Below are 18,580 nucleotides of genomic sequence, written 5' to 3' on the forward strand. Positions count from 1 at the left end.
TTCAAATTTTCTATATCCTTATTGACTTTTTAGAGAAGTGGGTTAAAATCTCCAGTTATGTGTGTGGATTTGTCTGTTCTTTTTATTTTTTATTTTTAAAAAATTTTGTCCATTCTGCTTTGTGCATCTTGATGGTCATTAGCTGCCTGCACATTTAGGGTTGTTTATATCTTCTTGACAAATCAACTCTTCATCACTGTGAAATGGGAAGAAGATGCTGAGTGTGGGATGAGCTATCAGGGAGGATATCTGATGTACAAGTGGAGATATGAGTTGGGACCTCAGGAAGAGACACTGAGCTGTGTATGAAGATGGGTTCCATCCTGGTGGTAATCGAGACCCTGGGTTAGATGAGCTTTTCCTTCTCCAGTCCATTTGATCAAAGGTGCTTATCTAAATTTCATCCTTGAATACCCTTGGCAGGTGAGCATTTGGATCAGGTAATTTGCGTTGCGCTCGTAATGGTTTGCTTGGTAGAGTTAATCATTACAGGGAGGCACAGTGGTTAGTGTTTCTGGTTGAACCACCCAAGAGAGCTGTCTCAGGCAGTAAATGCCTCTCAGATTACACAGGGTGGCAACTTGTTCCTCCTGCTTACTTATGGTGACTCTTTCCTGTAATTTTGATCTTGTTCGAGAATGCTCAGCCTGTATGTGGCTGACTCAGTGTACTTTGCAAAAGATGGATTGGCACATGGCCCCACTTTCCTCATGGTACCCTTGCCCAATGTGGACCTTCCATGTCGGAGTCTTCATCCAGTAGTCTAAATCACAGGTTATTTAACCATCCTTAAGTGACCCAACATTTTTATTGTTTTCAGTTCTCTGACATCTTTATTATAAATAACATCATAATGACCATTTTTGTACATGAATCATTGTGCAGAACTCTGAATATTTAATTAGGGAAAACCCCTAGAGATAAACCTACTAACTGGAATGAACATTTTAAAGTTATAACAGGTTTATAGGGCACCTGGGTGGCTCAGTAGCTAAGCATCTGCCTTTGGCTGAGGTCGAGATCTCAGGGTCCTGGGACTGAGCCCTGCATCCGGCTCCCTACTCAGCGGGAAGCCTGCTTCTCCCTCTCCCACTCTCCCTGATTACGTTTCCTCTCTTGCTCTGCCTCTGTCAAATAAATAAATAAATAAATAAATAAACAAATAAATATCTTAAAAAAATAAAGTTCTAACAGGTTTAATGTTTATAGAGGAAATAAATACAGGATAATAATATGCTTTATGGTATAAGAGGTATATTGCCTTATGGTAAAACTATGATAGATAATAAAACCACCAAATATGAAATTTATAATATCATACTACATAGTATAACTCTAACCTTGCATCATCATCACTGAATAGTGCCATTCTTTTGGGAAATTAAGGTATCCAGTTTTTTATTTTACTTATGGGGTGTATAACTTTTTCCTTATTCTTGTTTTTATAATTTTTTGTTCTTTGATTATCTGTGTTGTTTCTGTTAGTCAGTTTTCTAAGTGTTGGACTTTTTCTTTTTTTTCTTTTTTTTTTTTAAGATTTTTTTTTTATTTATTTGACAGAGAGAGATCACAAGTAGGCAGAGAGGCAGGCAGAGGAGAGGAAGGGGGAAGCAGGCTCCCCGCCGAGCAGAGAACCCGATGCGGAACTCGATCCCAGGACCCTGAGATCATGACCCGAGCCGAAGGCAGCGGCTTAATCCACTGAGCCACCCAGGTGCCCTGGACTTTTTCTTTAATTATAAGCTCCTCATGGGAAGATTGACATTCCTTCAATTAAGAAATGAGAAACTGCTAACCCTCAGTTAGCCCTTACTAAGGGTTGGGACTGATTCTAGAGCTTCCTGCAGTTAACAAGCCCATCTTCTCAGAAGTTACGAGCTGCTCACAGGTCTGGCAGTTGGAAGCAGGTTTGGGGTTCACATCTCGATGCTCTGGACCCAGGCTGTTCGCTCACAGGGCACACTTGTAGGGCCTGTTTGTCCCTTGTGGGGACTGCTGGGACATCTAGCAATAGTGTCTGCTGGAAAGTCATTAAGCCCCCCTCTGATCAGCTGCCTCTGGAGGAGGGTGGGCCTTGGGGAGAGCTGAGAGTCAGGGAGACTTCGGGAGCTTCTCTGATATTGGGGGAGTGACTAGGCTTCGGGAACCTGTTAGATTCCCATTCATTTGAGGGATTAGCTGTGCGTGGAGCCCACCTGAGAAAATCCCAGATCTCCCAGTCAAACCGTTTCCTTTCTGCTTCAGAATGACTCCTGTTTTCTGGAGTGCACATCCTGCAAGGTTCATCTGGCTCAAACAGACTGCTTGAGGGCCTTTCTGGAAGGGTTGGAAGGACAGAGGGAGCTGCAGGATAGGTTTGCCCAACCCCACAAGAGAATGTGCCTCCACTTTGTCTCCAGAAGGCAGCACCAATAGGTCCTGATGCTGAGGCCACATGCTGGAATGGGGGCAGTGAATGTCAACTGGACTCTTCCTGGATCTGGACCCTTGCCCCATCCAGAGGGAAGGAGAGGGGACTGGGGCTTGGATGACTTCTCAGAAACTTTATTCAGGTGAACTAAGAGTCAAATGCTTTGCTTCTCCAGTTCATTTTATAAATCAAGCAATCTTTCAGCTTGCTCTTACATATATTTTGGGGTTTCTTTTTTAAAATTTAAATTTAATTAATTAACATATAGTGTATTATTAGCTTCAGAGGTAGAGTTCAGGGATTCTTCAGTCTTATAGAACACCCAGTGCTCATCCCATCATTTGCCCTCCTTAGTGTCTTCACCAGTTAACCCCTTCCCCTCAACAACCCTCAGTTTGTTTCCTATGCCTAAGAGTCTCGTATGGTTTGTCTCCCTCTGTGATTTCATCTTCTTTTATTCTTGCCAGGTTTGTTCCTTTTAGTAACCAGAATTGTGCTGTGTGTATCTTTGATGTGCATGTTGGAGATATTCTTAGCCTAGCACACTCCTTTTATCCATGATATAGTCCACAGAATTGGTGTCACTATTTGGATTGTTTCATTCTGTTGTTATAATTATGTCCACTTTTGTGCACAAACTTGAGCACAGGGGCTGCAATTTGAGGGGAAGGGTGTCAGTTTCAGTCCTCAATCTGTGGTGAAGAAATGTTGACTTGGCATTGAAAAGGCTGTGTATGTGACTTGGGGAGGAGGGAGGCCGGACTGTGGATTTCAGACTCACAAGCTGATGGTATCATTGTGATGGGAACGTGGCTGGTTTTGCTCCTGGTCATGAATTTCTTTAACTTTTGTTTTTCTGGGAAACTCTATCTCTCCTTCTATTCTAAATGAAAGCCTTGCTGGGTAGATTATTCTTGGTTGCAGATATTTTCCTTTTAGCACTTTTTGAGTATGTCATGCTGCTCCCTTCTGGACTGTAAAGTTTCTGCTGAAAAATCTACTTATAGCCTTATGGGGTTTCTCATGTATGTACCTGTTTTCCTTTCTCTTGCTGCTTTTAAAATTCTCTTTGCCACTGCATTTGGCCATCTTATTTACTTTGTATCTTGGTGTAGACCTCTTTGGATTGGTTTTGTTGGGGGCTCTCTGTGCCTCCTGTATCTGGATTTCTCTTTCCTTCCCCAGATTCAGGAAGTTTTCAGCTATTATTTCTTCAAATAAACCTTTGCCACCTTTCCTTGCTCTTCTTGTTCTGGGATCCCCATGATGCAACTGTTATGCTTGACAGTGTTGCTATGTTCCCTGGATCTCTTCTCATTTTGTGTATCCCCTGCCCCCTTATCTGCTCACCTTGATTACTTTCCATGACACTGTCCTCCAGGTTGCTGATCCATCCTTCTACTTCCTCTTGTTTGTTACTTATTCCGGGTGGTCTATTTTTATTTTCATTAAGTGAGTTCATTTTCTCTAATTGGTTCTTTTTTAGGTCTTCTATCCCTTTGTGAAGGGTGTCAGGGAAGTCCTACACTCCTTTCTCAATTCTAGTGAGTACTTTTATCAGCATTGCTTTAAATTCACTACCAGGTGTATCACTCCTCTCCATTTCATTTAGATTCCTTGCTATGATTTTGTTTTGCTCATTCATTTGGGACATAGTCCTCTGTCTCCTCACTTTGTCTATATCTTTGTCTGTTTCTCTGTTTTAGGAGAGTCAGCGATGTCACCCACACTTGGAAGTAGTGGTTTTGTGAGGAAGGGGCCCTGCAGTGCCCCACAGGGCAACGTCTCCTTTTCACCAGAAAATGGTGCTTCAGGGGTGTCTCCTATGTGTGTTGCTACAGGGGTGTCCTGCCATTGTGGTGTAGCTCCGTTTGCCTTCACTCTAGGCTGTGATGGCTCTCTGCCTGTTGTGTGCAGAGTCTGGTGCCCGTGGTGTTAGTGGGCTGGTTGGGGGCTGCCTTGGGCTTGAGTTGAGTCAGAGTAGGTGTTTGCCAGAGATGTAGTAGCACCAAACTGTGGCACTTCCCCTGTGTGGTCCCTGAGAAGAGTTTGCTGCTGGGTGGGGCCTGCAGTCAGACCAGCTGCCTGCCCCCAGCCCACCGCTGAGACCGCAGTCAGACTGGTGTGTGTGGTCGTCCTCCCCTTCCATGGGGGCAGGAGTCAATTTGGAGTGATGCTGGCCCTCATCTGGGCTGCCTGCACACCGACCGCTGGTGGCACCGCTTTGATGGGACCTTGCCAAAAGTGATTAGAGAGGCTAGATCTGCATCGTGGTGGCCTTTTGTCTATGCTTGGCTATGGAGAGTCCACGCTGCCAGGCTTTGGGTCGCTTTCTGGGTTATTTATGTCGATGCAGGTACTCTCTAGGTGGCCACATGGCAAGAGGTAAGCCCAGGGTCCTCCTACCCTGCCATCTTCCCAGCAGTATCTGCTCTCGCTTACATATATTTTTAAAAAGTTTGTCACGAGATGCTTCCCTGTGTGCTCCAGGCCCTGGGGCATCTGGAGGTTATTTTCTCTCTCAGTTCCTCTTGCATGGCCCAAAGCCCTCCCAACAGGCCATCTGGTGCAGGTCACCTCTCCACCAGGAAAGCATGCTGGGGCTTCCTTCTGAGCTTTCCCCCAGGGCTCAGCACCTTCCTGGAGGGACGGGCTCCTTTCTGTGGCTGCCCCCAGGGAGCTCTCTCTCAGGTCCGCCAGCCACCCTCTCCAGACAGGTGTGCTTGTGGGAGCAGGAGCCTGCTGCCCTGCTCTTGGAGGGTTCCTGAGCATCCTGGCTGACCCAGACCTAGACCATCCTCAGGCGGGCGGGAGCTCCACAGTAACATGTAGTGATGTGTCCTTGGTTACCTCTGGCAAACCAGCCCACTCGCATGTCTTCACAGGGAGTTCTATCTACACGGGGCAAGGAGGTGCTGGAGGGGCTGTGGGCTATGCTTGTGGGCAGGTGAGGGCCCTTGAAATGGGCAGGAGGGCAGTGAGGAGGCCACAGTCTTGCAGGGAAGGTGGCTGAGGCAGATTATTCAAGAAGTTCACCCCAAACCATCACAAACCCTGGTGTTCCTCTAGAGCAGCCCTGACATTTTGGGAGCAGAAGTGTCATCTGGATCTCGTTCTGCTCAAAGGTCCCCAGCATAGACTCTGAAGAGGCTGAAGCCGGTGCCCTTTCCTGATGTCCTCTGCTGGGCGCTCACATCTGGAGAAATGTCTTTCACGGAAGGAAATCATCCTGGCCTGGGCCCAGAAACAGGAGGGGACTGCATGGGGACCCCAGGAAGACCTTAGCGTGACTGGCCAGTGCAGGACCGGCTGGATGGCTGCAGGAGGGCTGGCGTTTTTATGTATTGCTTTGTTGGCCTCCATCCCCAAATTCAAGGCAGCTCACAGTAGCAAGCAGACAGCCGGTGGCTGAGAGCAGGGCACTGTGGGGACGGCTCCAGGGATGTGTTCACCTTGAGGCCCGAGCAATATCTGTGGGCTGTGTTGACCTGGGTGGACACTGTCTCTCTGTTGCAGGGACATCATCTGGGTGAGATGCTGACCAGTGGGGCTGGCAAGCCAAGGTTGAGGGGGTGCCACAAGGGTGTGGAGTGGCTTTCCATGCCATCCTTAGTAATTCGCTTTGGTCCAGCTGGGAAAATGGGCTGGAATATGGACACAACTTGTGGGATCGACTGGGAATCCCTGATCACAGGGTCCTCGAGGCACCCCTGGACCCAGCCTCGTGCTTTTCCTCAACAGCACCCTGCTGGGCACAGGGGAGCACGGTGCTGCCCCACCCGCATGGTGCCGTCTGAGACGGGTCGGAACCCACCCAGCCTGCCTGTGTCTGGGGCATAACTGTCCTGCTAACTGACCTTTTGCAGGTCAGACCTTTAACAAACGTCCCCCTTCCTGTGGGCTGTGACCTCCCCTCCACCCCTGGCTGCCTCTGTCTTGACTTCGCGATTCCTGACATCGGCCTGGCAATCTGACCTTAACTTTAGCTACTGAATCTGGAGGGTAATTCTCACTGACAGACCCTCCCCTCACAGCCCCACATACCCCTAATGCCCCAAATAGGATTCTGGGGTTTAACTTCTATAAACACACATTTTGACGTTGCTTACGGGAGCCTATTGTGTATCTAGCTTGACAGCGAGTGTAGGTCAGGGAGGGTGGTCGCATCGGGGTCCCAGGTTTGAGCTATGGTCTGTTGAGCTGGAGACCCCGTGGTGCCCAGAATTGCTCGCTGGGTTTGACTCAGATTCGTTCTGGATGCTCTTTCTTTGTTTCGGCCTGAATCTAGTTGAGTAGATCTCTTTCTTTGTGGTTTCTTACATCACCGAAAGCACGTTCAGAATCAGCTTGGCTTGGGGTTGTACAAACCCACGCGATCCCCAGTGTCTCTCCTCCATGTCTCTGATGATGTGAGTGGGTTTGAGATGCTGTTGTGTCAACAGAGGAGAATGGAGGGAGAGCCTCTCTCCCACCTGGCCCTCGGACACCCTCCTTTCTCAGAAAAACTCCCGCAGGACAGGAGGAACTGCAGGCTGCTAATCTGTCAGCCAGACTACTATTTGAGAAAGCCTCACTTTCATTTTATTCTGAAAGTGTCAGAGTAAACGGCGTGAACGCGGTGACCTCTGGCCCACAGTGTGCTTCACTGTCATGTGGGCCTCCGGGGACTCTCCTGTGATCCCGGTGTTGCCTCTTAGCAAACTGTCCCACCACGGGTGTGGCTCCCCGGCTCCTGGCCTCAATAGCCAGTGCCCTCCTTCCTGTCCTGTGCAGACCAAGCTCACAGATGCTCCACGACACTGCCTCTTTCCCAGCCATCAGTTCGCCTCTGAAACACAGCCTCAGCCTCGTCATTCCCCAGCTCAAAAGCCTTGGGAAGCTCCCAGTCTTCAGAAGAAAGCCCGTTTCATCTACTAGGGGCGTCTGGAGCCTGTCCGTCTGACCGCACCTCCTGCTGCCTTCCTGGACGCAGCAGAGCGGAGCCCCTTGGCAAGCTGCATTAGCCACATCGCCCTATTTTCAAGTTGTTCCCTTTTATAAATCCCACATATCCCCTGTAACCTCATTTAACGCCTGTCTTTTCCTCAAAACCCTCTTTGCCTTGCTGAACTCTTGTCTTGCAGAGCCATGAGCGGTCACATGGCCAGATGGACAGGCGGACAGTGGACATGGGGGTTCGGACACAGTGCAGACCAGATACACGTTATCGATCCACAGTCCGTGGTCTCATTCCCAGGGAAGTGCGACATGTGATCAAAAGCACGATCTGTGCATCCCCAGGAATTTGAGCAGTTCATGCGTTTTCTTACACCACAGAGGCCCCTTGTATGTGGTGGTAGCTCCCAGTCTCCTTTCTCCCTTAGTTCTCGCTCTCAGCGTGGAGCTGCGCCTGAGCTGGGTCATCAACGCCGCCCAGGGGAAGGCCTGGAGTGCAGGTCCCCCATCTCAGAGCCCCAGAGGCTGTCTGACAAGGAGGGAGAAAAGAGAAGCGTGTGTGAAGCCAGACAAAATCCTACCCAGACAGCAGCAGGGAGGCAGGCAGGAGTGCACCCATGGGAACGCATCCTATCCAAGCGTGTGTGTGTGTGTGCGTGCATGTTTCATACACGAAAACTGGAATTAAGTGTGCAGAGATCATGTCCTACGTACCTCCAGCTTCCATAGAGCTAATAATAGATAAGGGTTTTCTCACTGCAGGTTGACAGACTTGGGAGACGGTAATCTACTCAAGCTGCGTGAAACTCTGCAGAATTATGAGTGACCTTGAAATGAGGCTTTAGTGGAGTGTGTTTTCAAATCAGAAAGGAATTGTAGTTATTTACATTGTGAATTGCAAAATAACAAAATTTGCATATTCTAGATTCATAATTATAATTATTTAAACTATAAAATCTTGTGTTTCGAAGGTGTCCAGTTTATAGACTGCTGTCTTTGACTTGATCACCTACAACCTTCAGCCCAGGAGAGGGTATGCATAACCCGGAATTTTACACAGAGAGCGGGTCCTACGTGATCCCATTGTTTTGTTTACTTCCCCCTATTGTTTCTTCAGTTCTGGGTGTTGAACATAAGCAGCTTTAGCAAAGGTCCTGTGCTAGCTGAGGGGTCAGTGTTCAGGCTACGACCTGCTGACCTTCCGCTCAGGGCTCCATCTAGGGCATCTGGAGACAGGAGGAGGTGGGGCTGTTTTTCATTTTGAGGAGCTAATCTGCAGACCACCTCTGCCCGCTCTACTTCCCTAGGAAACCTTTAGAGACGATGAAGGAAGCGAGCGTCTTTCCATCTTCCAAAGAACACTTTTCTGTATAAAAGATGCCCTAAGTCCTTGGTAAGGTCCACAAGCCGAGGGGTGCCTCTTTAAGTGCTTGTCAGTTGACACAAACCACCCACGGTCTCTGCTGAGTCTCGGCCCCCATTTCCCAGGAATAAAGAAGTCGGTTTGTAAAAGAGCAGCTGACCTGCATTGTGGGGTGGGGGGAATGCCTGCCAGGGGGGCTGGGGGTTGGGGTCTCATGGGAGGTCAGGCTCCGCATTAATGCAGAACCAAGGGGGAGGTGCTCCTGTGGCTCATGCCTGGAGGCAGGCAGATTGGGGCTGGGAAGAGAGGAAATGTCAGTGATGCTGGGGTTGGTGGGTGGGGACCGTCCTATCTGCCACAGAGGGAGCTGCACCTCCCGCCGCTGGCCCGCTGTGCCTGGCTGTGCCCAGCACGTGGGAGACCCTGTTCTGGGGGAATCCCTGGGCGTGCGCACAAATGCTCGTGCGACACCTCGACTTGTATCGGGAGGGAGGGACGGGGGAACCCAGGCCGGGGACTGTCCTACCGTGAGGAGCGTGTCTGTGGGTGGACAGGCCAGAGTCACACGACCTGTCTTCACTAAAGAGGCAAGTTGCAGAGGCTTCCACACAGTACGGCCTCGTTTCCGTGGAGAAGAAGAAAGGCAGAAGGGGAGGGAGAGGTTTGCACACACATAGAGGAAAACACCGGGAAGATCTGTTAGTCCCAGAAGGGAGAGGAGCCGATGGAAGACGCGATTCAGAGACTTTTCGACAGATTACTGTCGGTAATATTTCCCTATAATACTCGAACTTTTATAACTCCTCTGTATAATCTCTGTTACCTGAAAACCTGAAAAAAGGCCCCTTAAAAGCTGCCTTTTTTGCTAAGAAAGGAGCAGGCCCGCCGTGGAGAGGGTCCCCTTCAGTGTGGGGGGGGCGCACGCCCATACCGCTGTCCTCCTTGAGTGTCGGGACCAGGTCCTCCCTGATCTCTCCACCTTCCCTGCCCGGGGGCACCGTCCCCCGCAACCCGGTGCTGCGCCGAGCCTGCCCTCCTCCCCGGCGGACCTCCATCCTGGCTCTGCAAGTCTGCTTTCCACGGCATGCCCTGCTCCTCCGGAGGGGAGCACGGGCTGAGCACGGACGGTGCTGACGCAGATCTTACGGGCCTGAGGCGCATGGGGTCGGGGCGCTCGCAGACACACACGGGCGTGCACATATGTGTCAGCCCTGCCCCTGCTTCTCGGCTAGGGTGGCTAGGGTGGCTGCCGGAGCCGCTGGATGCTGGGTGGCCACTTCCCACTGCCCTGGGTGCCCTGAGGAGGTCAACCTGGTGGGCGGCCTCAGCTCCCTGGGAGAGGTGGCTGCTTCCAGGGCCTTGAAGGTGCCATGTGTCTCCCGCTCTCCTTCCTCCATGCAGCTCGCTGGTCCTGCAGGGAGAGCTCCAGGGACGGTGACGGCCCTCCGCTGAGCACAGTGAGTCTGCCCTCTGCGTGAGAGCCGAGGGCCTGGGACCTGCAGACCAGCAGTCTAGAGCCTCTGGACAGGAACTTAGGTTTTACTGAAGTGCTGCACACAGGGATTGTGGACATCCCACACACATTACAGCAGGTTAGGACCAGTGTGCTGACTCTTGGACCCCCGCTCTGCTCTTAGGAAACATTGGCTCTCCCGGCCTCCTCCCATTTCCCAGGCAAGACAGACCAGTCCACGCCCGCGGGGCCTTGGTGCAGACCAGCAAGGAAGAGGCACGTCCAGGGCTGAGCACAACCCATGGCCGCACGTAAACCCGGGTCTGGCTCTCAGCTGGTCATGGGGATCTGGTGACAGTGACTCATCTGAGGAGGGGGCCCCAGCTCAGGTGACCTCTGCACGCAGCTGCTCTGCTGTCCCTGTTTGTCCAGGCTTTGCCTCAGGAAGAAGACTTCATGGCCTCAGGTTTGGGGGCGCCAGGAACATAAATGGGGTCGAACTGCTGAGTGCAGCAGCTGAGGCAGCTGGACGGGGTTTGGGCAGATCGTCCGTCTGTCTGGTGCTGCAAGGCCGGCTGTCTGCTCTCTCTGCAGCTGCTCAGCACTCAGACCAGCTCCCGAATCTGCAGACATCGGGGGAACTGGAAACTGGGGCTGCTGTTTGCCATGGTGGACAGAAGCGCTCAACACGTTTTTATATTTTGTTAGAATAACCTCCATTTAAGCAGAAATGGACTTTAAAATTATTTTCATTAAAAGATTATTTCATTAAAAGGAGGATAGCTTTCTGCTCCAGATAAAATGCCTGGCGTCGTAGTTGCCCTGATGACCAGGTCCTGCCAGCTGGGCCGCAGGTTACCCAACCTCCTCACGCCTGTGCGGGGAGGAGGCCCGACGTGGTCTCAGGGGGAGTCTCATTAGGCTCTGGTGCCCTTGCGGGGTGACACTCCACTCGCTGCCGTTGTCAACTGACACCCTTCTCTGCACTTTTCCTGGTGGACCAGCAGGTAGGGGCGGCCCTGGGCCAGGTGGGGACAAGCAGGGGCAGGTTCTGCTGCGCTGTGCCTGTGTCTGGCAGATGAGAATGCTGCCCTACTGAGGACTGGGCAGGGGAGGCCAGAGCTGGGGGTCATGCAGGGGGAGGCTCCAGCCCCCAGCTCAGGCCTTTGCCCCCTGCCCAGAACTGGCACCATTAGAAACCCACCTTTTTTCCTTCCAGGGTGGAGTGGATGGAGCCAAGTTCTGGGCCACTGTGTCCCATTTCAGAGACCGCTTCTGTCTCCCTGTTCTCTCTGAAAACAGGTCCCTCTACTTGGCCAAACAGCATTACGAGCAAAACTGCCTACATACTGACGTTTAACAGGGATCAGACTGAAGTCCCAGCTGGTGCCCACGGAGCCCCAGCTCCACGGAGGGGACAGGCAGAGACCAGCTCTGCGGAGTCACCCGAGTCACCCGCCAGGGCTCTCCCGCCGGGGGAGGCTGGCCTGCGGCTGCCCACGTCCGTCCATCTGCAATGGGGCGCCCATCTAGATGACCGAGGTCTCCGTCTGCAGGAAGGATGGGGCACGGGAGCCGCGGTGGAACTGCAGGGCGTTCTCCCAGTCATTCCTCGAGACAGACGCGCGGCGGAGCCTGTGGTCCAGGCCGCAGGGCCATCCGGGGCACAGGCCGCGCCACTTCCTTTTCAACTCGCTCTGCACCTGGGCGAGGATGAGGCAACGAGGAAGCGGGGGTCAGGCGGACGTGGGAGCCGACACACGCCCGGGGGCAGCCAGCGCCGCCGCGGCCCTGCTCCGGGGGAGCCGCGGTACGGAAGATGCGGCCGGCCAGGTGGCCAGAGCCAGCAGGAGGGAGGATGGGCAGCAGCAGGCAAGGGTGCTTGGAGCCAGGTGGGGTCAGGACTCGGGGGCCCCCCAGAGCAGCGGAAGGGGAGCAGGCTCCCGGAGGGCATTTGAGCTGAGGGAGAGAGGGGTGCAGGGCTGGAAGCCTGGGGGCTGGCGGCCACATGAGGCCTGGCAGGGGAAGGCACATGGGAACAAGCAGACCAGGGCTCTGCTCTGGGGGACTCACGCACGTGCATCCTCACTGGCTGTGGGCAGGGAGCTCAGAGAGCAGGGCTCCCATCCCTGGGCCCGCCCCTCCCCATGGGGGTCTGTGTGGCCCGATATCTGGGGTCAAGGAGTAAGGCCGGGGCCACGCAGAGGGCAGGATCCCTCTCCACCCGCCAGCTGGGGAGCTTTCTCGAGCCGGCCTGTGGGAGGCTGGCCTGGTGTGGGGAGACAGGCTCAGTGAATGGGGCTGCCAGGACAGAAGACCTGAGCTCTCCTGCAGGTCGCGGGGCGCGTCAGGGAACCCACACGCGTCCCCCGAGCTGTGACGAACACTTACTTCGCTGTTGAGAAAGCAGTATAGAACAGCCACCACCAGGCCCTGCAAGTGAGAAAGGACTGTCAGAGCCGCGCCCCGACGCGCGGAGGAGGAACCGTCCCTTCCCACGCGCACCTGAAATGATCCCATGCACAGCTCAAACAGAATCTGATACTTGGAGGAGACGCCGATAGGAAACACGGCAAACACCATGTAGTGGGCTCCGAACAGCGGGATGAGCAGCAGCGTGGACTTGGCGAGCCTCCTGCGGGACAGACAGACGCTGAGCGCGGGGCCGGCCCTGGGCTCCGGGAGTGGCGGGGGGGGGGGGGGCGGCCCCGGGCCCCGGGGGGGGGGGGGGGGGGGGGTGGCGCTCGCTGGCCCAGGGCCAGGGCCTCACCCGCAGAGCCCTGCTGCTCACAGACCGAGTAAAACCAGCCTCCCCCCGCCAGCCGCGGGCAGAACGTGCCGGCGCGGTGACAAACAGGACCTCCGAGACCTCCTGCCGGGCCCCCAGCAAGGACTCCGTCTGAGGGCAGCTTCCCAGCACTGGCAGTCAAGTCTGACTCTGTTCACAGGAGCAGAATCAGCAGGGGGGCAGCCCCCCGAGCACAGTGTGGCAGCGGGACGGGCGCCCCGGGGTCTGGGTGCCCCGAGCTCGGTGGGGTTGGTTGACCTGGACCCGATATAACTGTTCTGTCCATCGGGGAGTCACTGCCCTCCCTGATCGAAATGCAGCTTCCTGCTCGCTGGGTTCTACGCCTGGAAGAAAGACCACCGAGCTCACGGCCCCCTTTCTTTTAGCTGCTCTCCCCATGCCCTGGCAAACCCAGTCTCCGTTCTCTACGCTGGAGCGGCACCAGGACTGCCTGGGGGTCACGTTCGAAGGCCGGTCGCTGGCCCCACCTTTGCGCTGCTGGCTCTCAGGTTCCTAGAGATGCTGCCTCTGCTGTCTGGATCCCACCTGGAGAGTCACTGCTCTGAGCTGGGGCCTCTCCTGCTTCGTGTGAGAGCCATCCGTGGAACTTTCTAGATTCCTCAGTCCAGCCTACCTCCTCACTGCAACTAAACCAGGTCCCCGCGGTGGGACCGGTGCTGGTCACTCTAACAGCCTCCTGGGTCATTCTGGCCTGTGGCCAGATTTCATCCTTGCAGCTCCAGCATGGACAGGAGCACTGGGGTCCCCGGGGGCTTGTCAGGGGCACTGGGGTCCCCGGGGAGCACATCAGGGAGGAGCTTGGCCCCAGGCCAAGTCAGGCCACCCGGTGATGTGTGTGCATACCAAGGCCCCTAAATGAACATCCGGTAGCCTCTGCAGGGACCCGGCGGCCTGATCCAGAAGGAACCCAGCGAGAAGGCTCCACTCTGCCCCTCCCCCACCTTTTCCTCTTCCTTGGCCCTAACCCAATGCTTAGAAAAAGTCACGAACTTCTTAACATATTTTTGAGGCACTGACCTCGAACCTAGCGCTCAGAGCCTGGGATGTAAGTTCTAGAAATGTGTCCATTTCTCTTGATTTCCCTCACAAACGAACCATGTCCTGTGGTGTTTACAAGTGGGAAGTCCCTGCTTCAGGCCGTCCATGCAAACCCCAGAAGCCCGGGTCGCTGTGTGGCAGGACATGGTCCAGCCCTGTCGGCAAGGAAGGCCCATCGTGAGTGTCACACCGCTGTCTCCTTGCAGACACAAACATCTAACCTCACAAGGTCGCTGCATTTCATCCTGTTTCAGCACTAGGCTGGTGAGCAGAAGGCAGCTGTGTAGGGAGCTGTGCCCTTCAGTTCAGTGTGAGGCACAGAGTCTGCCTGAATTCCCTTAGGTACATCTGGAATCATTATCATGTTCATTTCTGGAGACAGATTTCTAGCGAGGCTGGACCTCTGGGACCCTGTTCGGGGGCGTTTGTTACTGTTATAAAGATAGTTCCAGAGAAAAGACATCAAGATACAATCAGAGGTCAACATTGCAGACATGCTCTGTTTCTTTTGTCATCCTGGGAAAAGAAGAGATTATATTTTCCTACTTAATTTTGTTTCTAAAATAAAAACATGTATCTCTAAGACGTACTGAATGGACACTCCCAGAGACCCCAAAGAAAAGGTCAGCACAGAAGCCAAACAAGACCAGCTGAAAATCAAAACTGAGTTCGAAGAGCAACTGAGAGCTGTCCTGTCCCTGCCGCGGGTGCGGGCGGGCTTGCATGGGACGGCATGGCTTTGTCCTTTGTGGTCTGATGTGGAATCCCATCTCTAGGTCTGGCCTTCTGTGTAGCTGCCTTGAATCGACCGGGCAGAGAAAAGGATGCCTTGGGTTGTATGTAGCCTAGGGCATGGCCAGAAGGATCTGTGCACCGATTTCCCCACAACACTTAATGGTGCCGGCACTAAATGTCTTTCCAGTACTAACTGTATTTACCCTCCTTAGAAATCATGATCATTATTTCCACGTTATAGATGAGGACACTGAGGCCCAGAGCAGTGAGGTCACATCCCCCCAGCCTGCAGCTGGTGTCTCAGCCCAGCACAGGGCCCCTGGCCACCAATGATGCTGCCCGTCCCACTGCCAGGCACACCCCTGGCTGTCGTCATGTCACCGGCCCAGGGTCGCACAGCTCCAGGCGGCTGTGATTCCAGCTGTCTGAGTCTGGGGCCCCCACTGGCTGGACCAGCCACCCCGTGCTGAGCTAGTTCTACTTGATAATAAGTTGTGGGCGTTTTCTTTGTAAGTTCTGGACAGAAATTTATAGAATCTTTACGTTCTTTTATCGAGTCTCCAGGTCCTCATTAATTAGCCAGATGACTGTGGTGTGTACTTGATCTCTGATCTCTTTCCCATTGAACGGACATGATGAAAACCATCATGTAATCATTCGGCCAATAAACCACGAATTATTATTCAGTACGAGGCCTGGCCTTAGATGCCGGCAGGAAACCTGTGGTCTGATGGGGAACAAAGAGTCAAGCATGAAATACAGAGAATGAGTGGTCGAGGAGAAAAAGTCAGATTACGAAACAGGAAAGCGGGCAGAGGGCTTCCGTGAGCCCTAGAGGGTGTTGGTGCTGAAACAAGGGGAGGGCTCGACTGGAGCCACTGTCACCCGCCTGGGAGAAGACACCGCCACCCCAGCCACAAGCACAGTCCCGCACCCACAGGGGTGAACTCGGGCCTTCGCTGAGTGCACAGAGGCATGTCCTCCCCGACTCTGGGTTTCCAGGCCACGGGTGGTTGTGAGGGCAGCTGGGCTCTGGGACCCACACACATACTCACTTGTACTGTGACGGGTCAGTGCCACCGACATCTGGGGACGTCAGCTTCTGTAGTAAAATCCGTATAATGCTAACAAAAAGGACAAAGTTGACCTGCACAAAGAGAGACCACATGTGTGCGTGAGCTCCCTGTGGGGAGGTGGGTGTGGCCAGGTTGTCTGCCGCTCAGCCCCGCAGAACCGGCTCTCCTCCCCTCTGCCCTGCCCAGCTGGTGGCAGCGGCTGCAGCGGACTGGGTCTCCCGGGGGCGTCAGTCCTGAGAGGGGAGGGGGACAACGTGACTCAGCTCCAGATGGGTGCAGGGCTGGCCCCGACTCCCTGCAGGGTTCCTTCCCGCCCCCCCTCTGGAGAGCTTGCCTCTCTCTCCCCACTCTCTCCCCCTTCACTGAGCCTTCCTCCCGGAGGGGGACTGAGTCCAGGGCAGACGGAAGGAGCTGGGCCCCTGTGTCTCTCACGAGGCCAAGTGGGACGAGGCTATTCTTATGTAAAACAGCGACGTGGGCTTCTTCTCTGCCCAAGCGTGCAACCCAATGGATAGCTCACGTTTCCATACAGAAATTACTTACTATAATAGATATCAAAATTGGTGTTCGTATAACCCACCAGGGAACACTGTGGTCATTGGTATCCCAGCAACTAGAGAAAAGAGAGAAGGAAAATCACGTCACCCCCGATTCACGCACAAAGCAAGGGCAGGAGGGTCCACGCACTGCCTGTGGACGTGCCCCTTATGCAGGGCTGGCCAAACCGGGCTGGCCCTCCAGCCACGCGGGCCTCTGGGCCTGGTATGTTCCGAGGCCCCTCTGCGGGATGGCGCACGCGGGACCGGGACGGGCAGGTGGCTGCTGTGAGAGCAGAGCTGCTCCGCACGTACAGACCTGGCTGCAATCGTCCCTGGCCAGTGACCTCACTCTTCCTGACACAGAAGTCTGCTAACGTGAAGCCAGAGCAGAACTCCCGCGGGCAGGTCAACGGGGAGACCAAGCCCCACGGAAGGCCCCTAACTAGGGAGCTGGGGGATCTCATGCTCACTCTGGCCAGCATCCGACAAAGGGGAGTTTTTCTCCTGAAAATTAATTTCTTCTCCCCTCCTGAATGGTTTGTGTTTGTGTCTTGAATGAAGGTTTAAAATGTCTTTGGAGTAACTGAGGCAGGCACAGCTAGGAATGTCTGTCCAGCAATGTTTTCACTCCGGTTCCCAGCGTAAGGGCTGTCTCCAGTAGCAAGCTGGGGGAGGGTGCTTGCAACGTCTCCATCGTTCCCTCCGTTACCCCCACCCCCAGTGGGGCTCTGCAGCCCCTCCCAGCAAGGGCAGAGATCAGCCCTCGCCTCACAGTCCTCGCTGGTTTTGGCAATAGGACGTGGAGCGCTTGGAACCAGCAGGACAGAAGGGAGCCTGCCAGCTGGTGCTGTCCCAGCCCCGCCAGCCCTCGGCCAACCCAGCAGGTGCCCAGTGTGTGAGCAAGCCAGGCAGCGGCCAGAAGAAGGCCACGTGAGTCTGTCCAAGCTGCCAGGGCACAGGAACACACCCTAGAAACTGCAATTATGTAAGCCGCTGAGTTTTAGGGTGGTTTGTTACCACTAGTAGAGAACTGGTAGACCCGGAGAGCCCTTCATGAGGCACAACATTCATGGTGGGAGCCTGGTGACTGATTCTGGGGCCCTGATCCTGGTGCCTGAGTCTGGGGCCCTGATCTTGGTGCCTGTGTCTGGGGCCCTGATCCTGGTGCCTGAGTCTGGGGCCCTGATCTTGGTGCCTGAGTCTGGGGCCCTGACGCAGCTGTACACTGGGTTGATTAAAAACAGAAAACAGAACTTCAGACCCTGCTCTGTTGCGTTTTAGAGTACTATCTCAGAGAGCTGCACTCCTGCTGGCCATTTTAACCTCGTCTTCAGCGGTCACTTCTCCACACTTGGCCCCAGGCAGACAGTGCGTGCGTTCTGCTCGGTTCCGTTTGTGAACACTGCTTCCTCTACCTAAGATGCTGCTCCCACCTCTGCCTGGCTCATCCCAATCCCAGCTCTGCTGTAGGACCTGGTTCAATGCCCATCCCTCACACGGATCTTCTCCAAGTACGGTCGCCCCAGCAAACCGTCATGAGGTCTGAGGGTTTCTCATACACGGGGTGCTCAAATACTGCCTGTGTAGCTCTTCGCTCGGCTGTAGCCACAAATGCAAATCCTCCTTCCACCCAGAGAGCGAGCTTCTTTCTAGTTTCCGAAAACTTAACGATGCCGGCAACTTGGCCAGGACTGGTCCATCTCATTTTACGGGCAGAGGCTGGACAGAGCACTCACCCTGTGTCTTCTAAGGAGAGCCTGGCTGCCGTCCATGCAGCTATGCAGACGGTGGGGATGCCTGCCATAAACCAAAGTCACCTGGTTATCCACAAGCCCACGCGAGCTAACAGGGACCGCCCACAGGGACAGAAGAGTGCACCCTCATCCACCAGGGGCAGCAAGAATGAGGGCTTTCTGATGGAAGGGTCAAGTGGAAATGCTTCATAAACGCACAGACGTTTATGCTCATTACAAAGCAGTGATGATACATGTGGGTTTGCAACCTGAAGCCCCACAGGCCGGCAAAGCTTTGCCGTGCATCCTAAGTGTTGCTGCTGGAGTGTGGGAGCAATGACGGCAAGGGTGCCTCTCACCGTGCGCCTGGGGGGACCACTGCTTATGCCCTTTCCAATTCTGGCCAGTGAAGGTCCTGCTAACTGGTGGGTTGCCAGGACCTCCTGTGAGAAGGGCTCCCTGCCCTTCTCCTCCACGGCACTTCTTTCT

General features: G+C 54.0%; 1 protein-coding gene across 1 annotated transcript in view; it reads right to left on the reverse strand.

The window, feature by feature from the left end:
* Nucleotides 1-11,304: 11,304 nt before the first annotated feature.
* The window catches only part of LOC111154427 (vasoactive intestinal peptide receptor 2), a 55,288-nt gene continuing 48,012 nt past the window's right edge, over nt 11,305-18,580 (reverse strand). The window contains exons 8-13 of the mRNA XM_022514022.1: nt 18,095-18,155; nt 16,363-16,432; nt 15,799-15,890; nt 12,667-12,796; nt 12,553-12,594; nt 11,305-11,864 (exon numbers count right to left, since the gene is read on the reverse strand). Of these exons, the coding sequence (XP_022369730.1) occupies nt 11,691-11,864; nt 12,553-12,594; nt 12,667-12,796; nt 15,799-15,890; nt 16,363-16,432; nt 18,095-18,155 (569 nt within the window). The 3' untranslated portion in view covers nt 11,305-11,690. The remainder of the gene's footprint in view (nt 11,865-12,552; nt 12,595-12,666; nt 12,797-15,798; nt 15,891-16,362; nt 16,433-18,094; nt 18,156-18,580) is intronic.

The sequence above is a fragment of the Enhydra lutris genome, unplaced genomic scaffold, assembly GCF_002288905.1.
Source record: "Enhydra lutris kenyoni isolate GAN:26980312 unplaced genomic scaffold, ASM228890v2 scaffoldscaffold37, whole genome shotgun sequence".
NCBI lineage: Eukaryota > Metazoa > Chordata > Mammalia > Carnivora > Mustelidae > Enhydra > Enhydra lutris.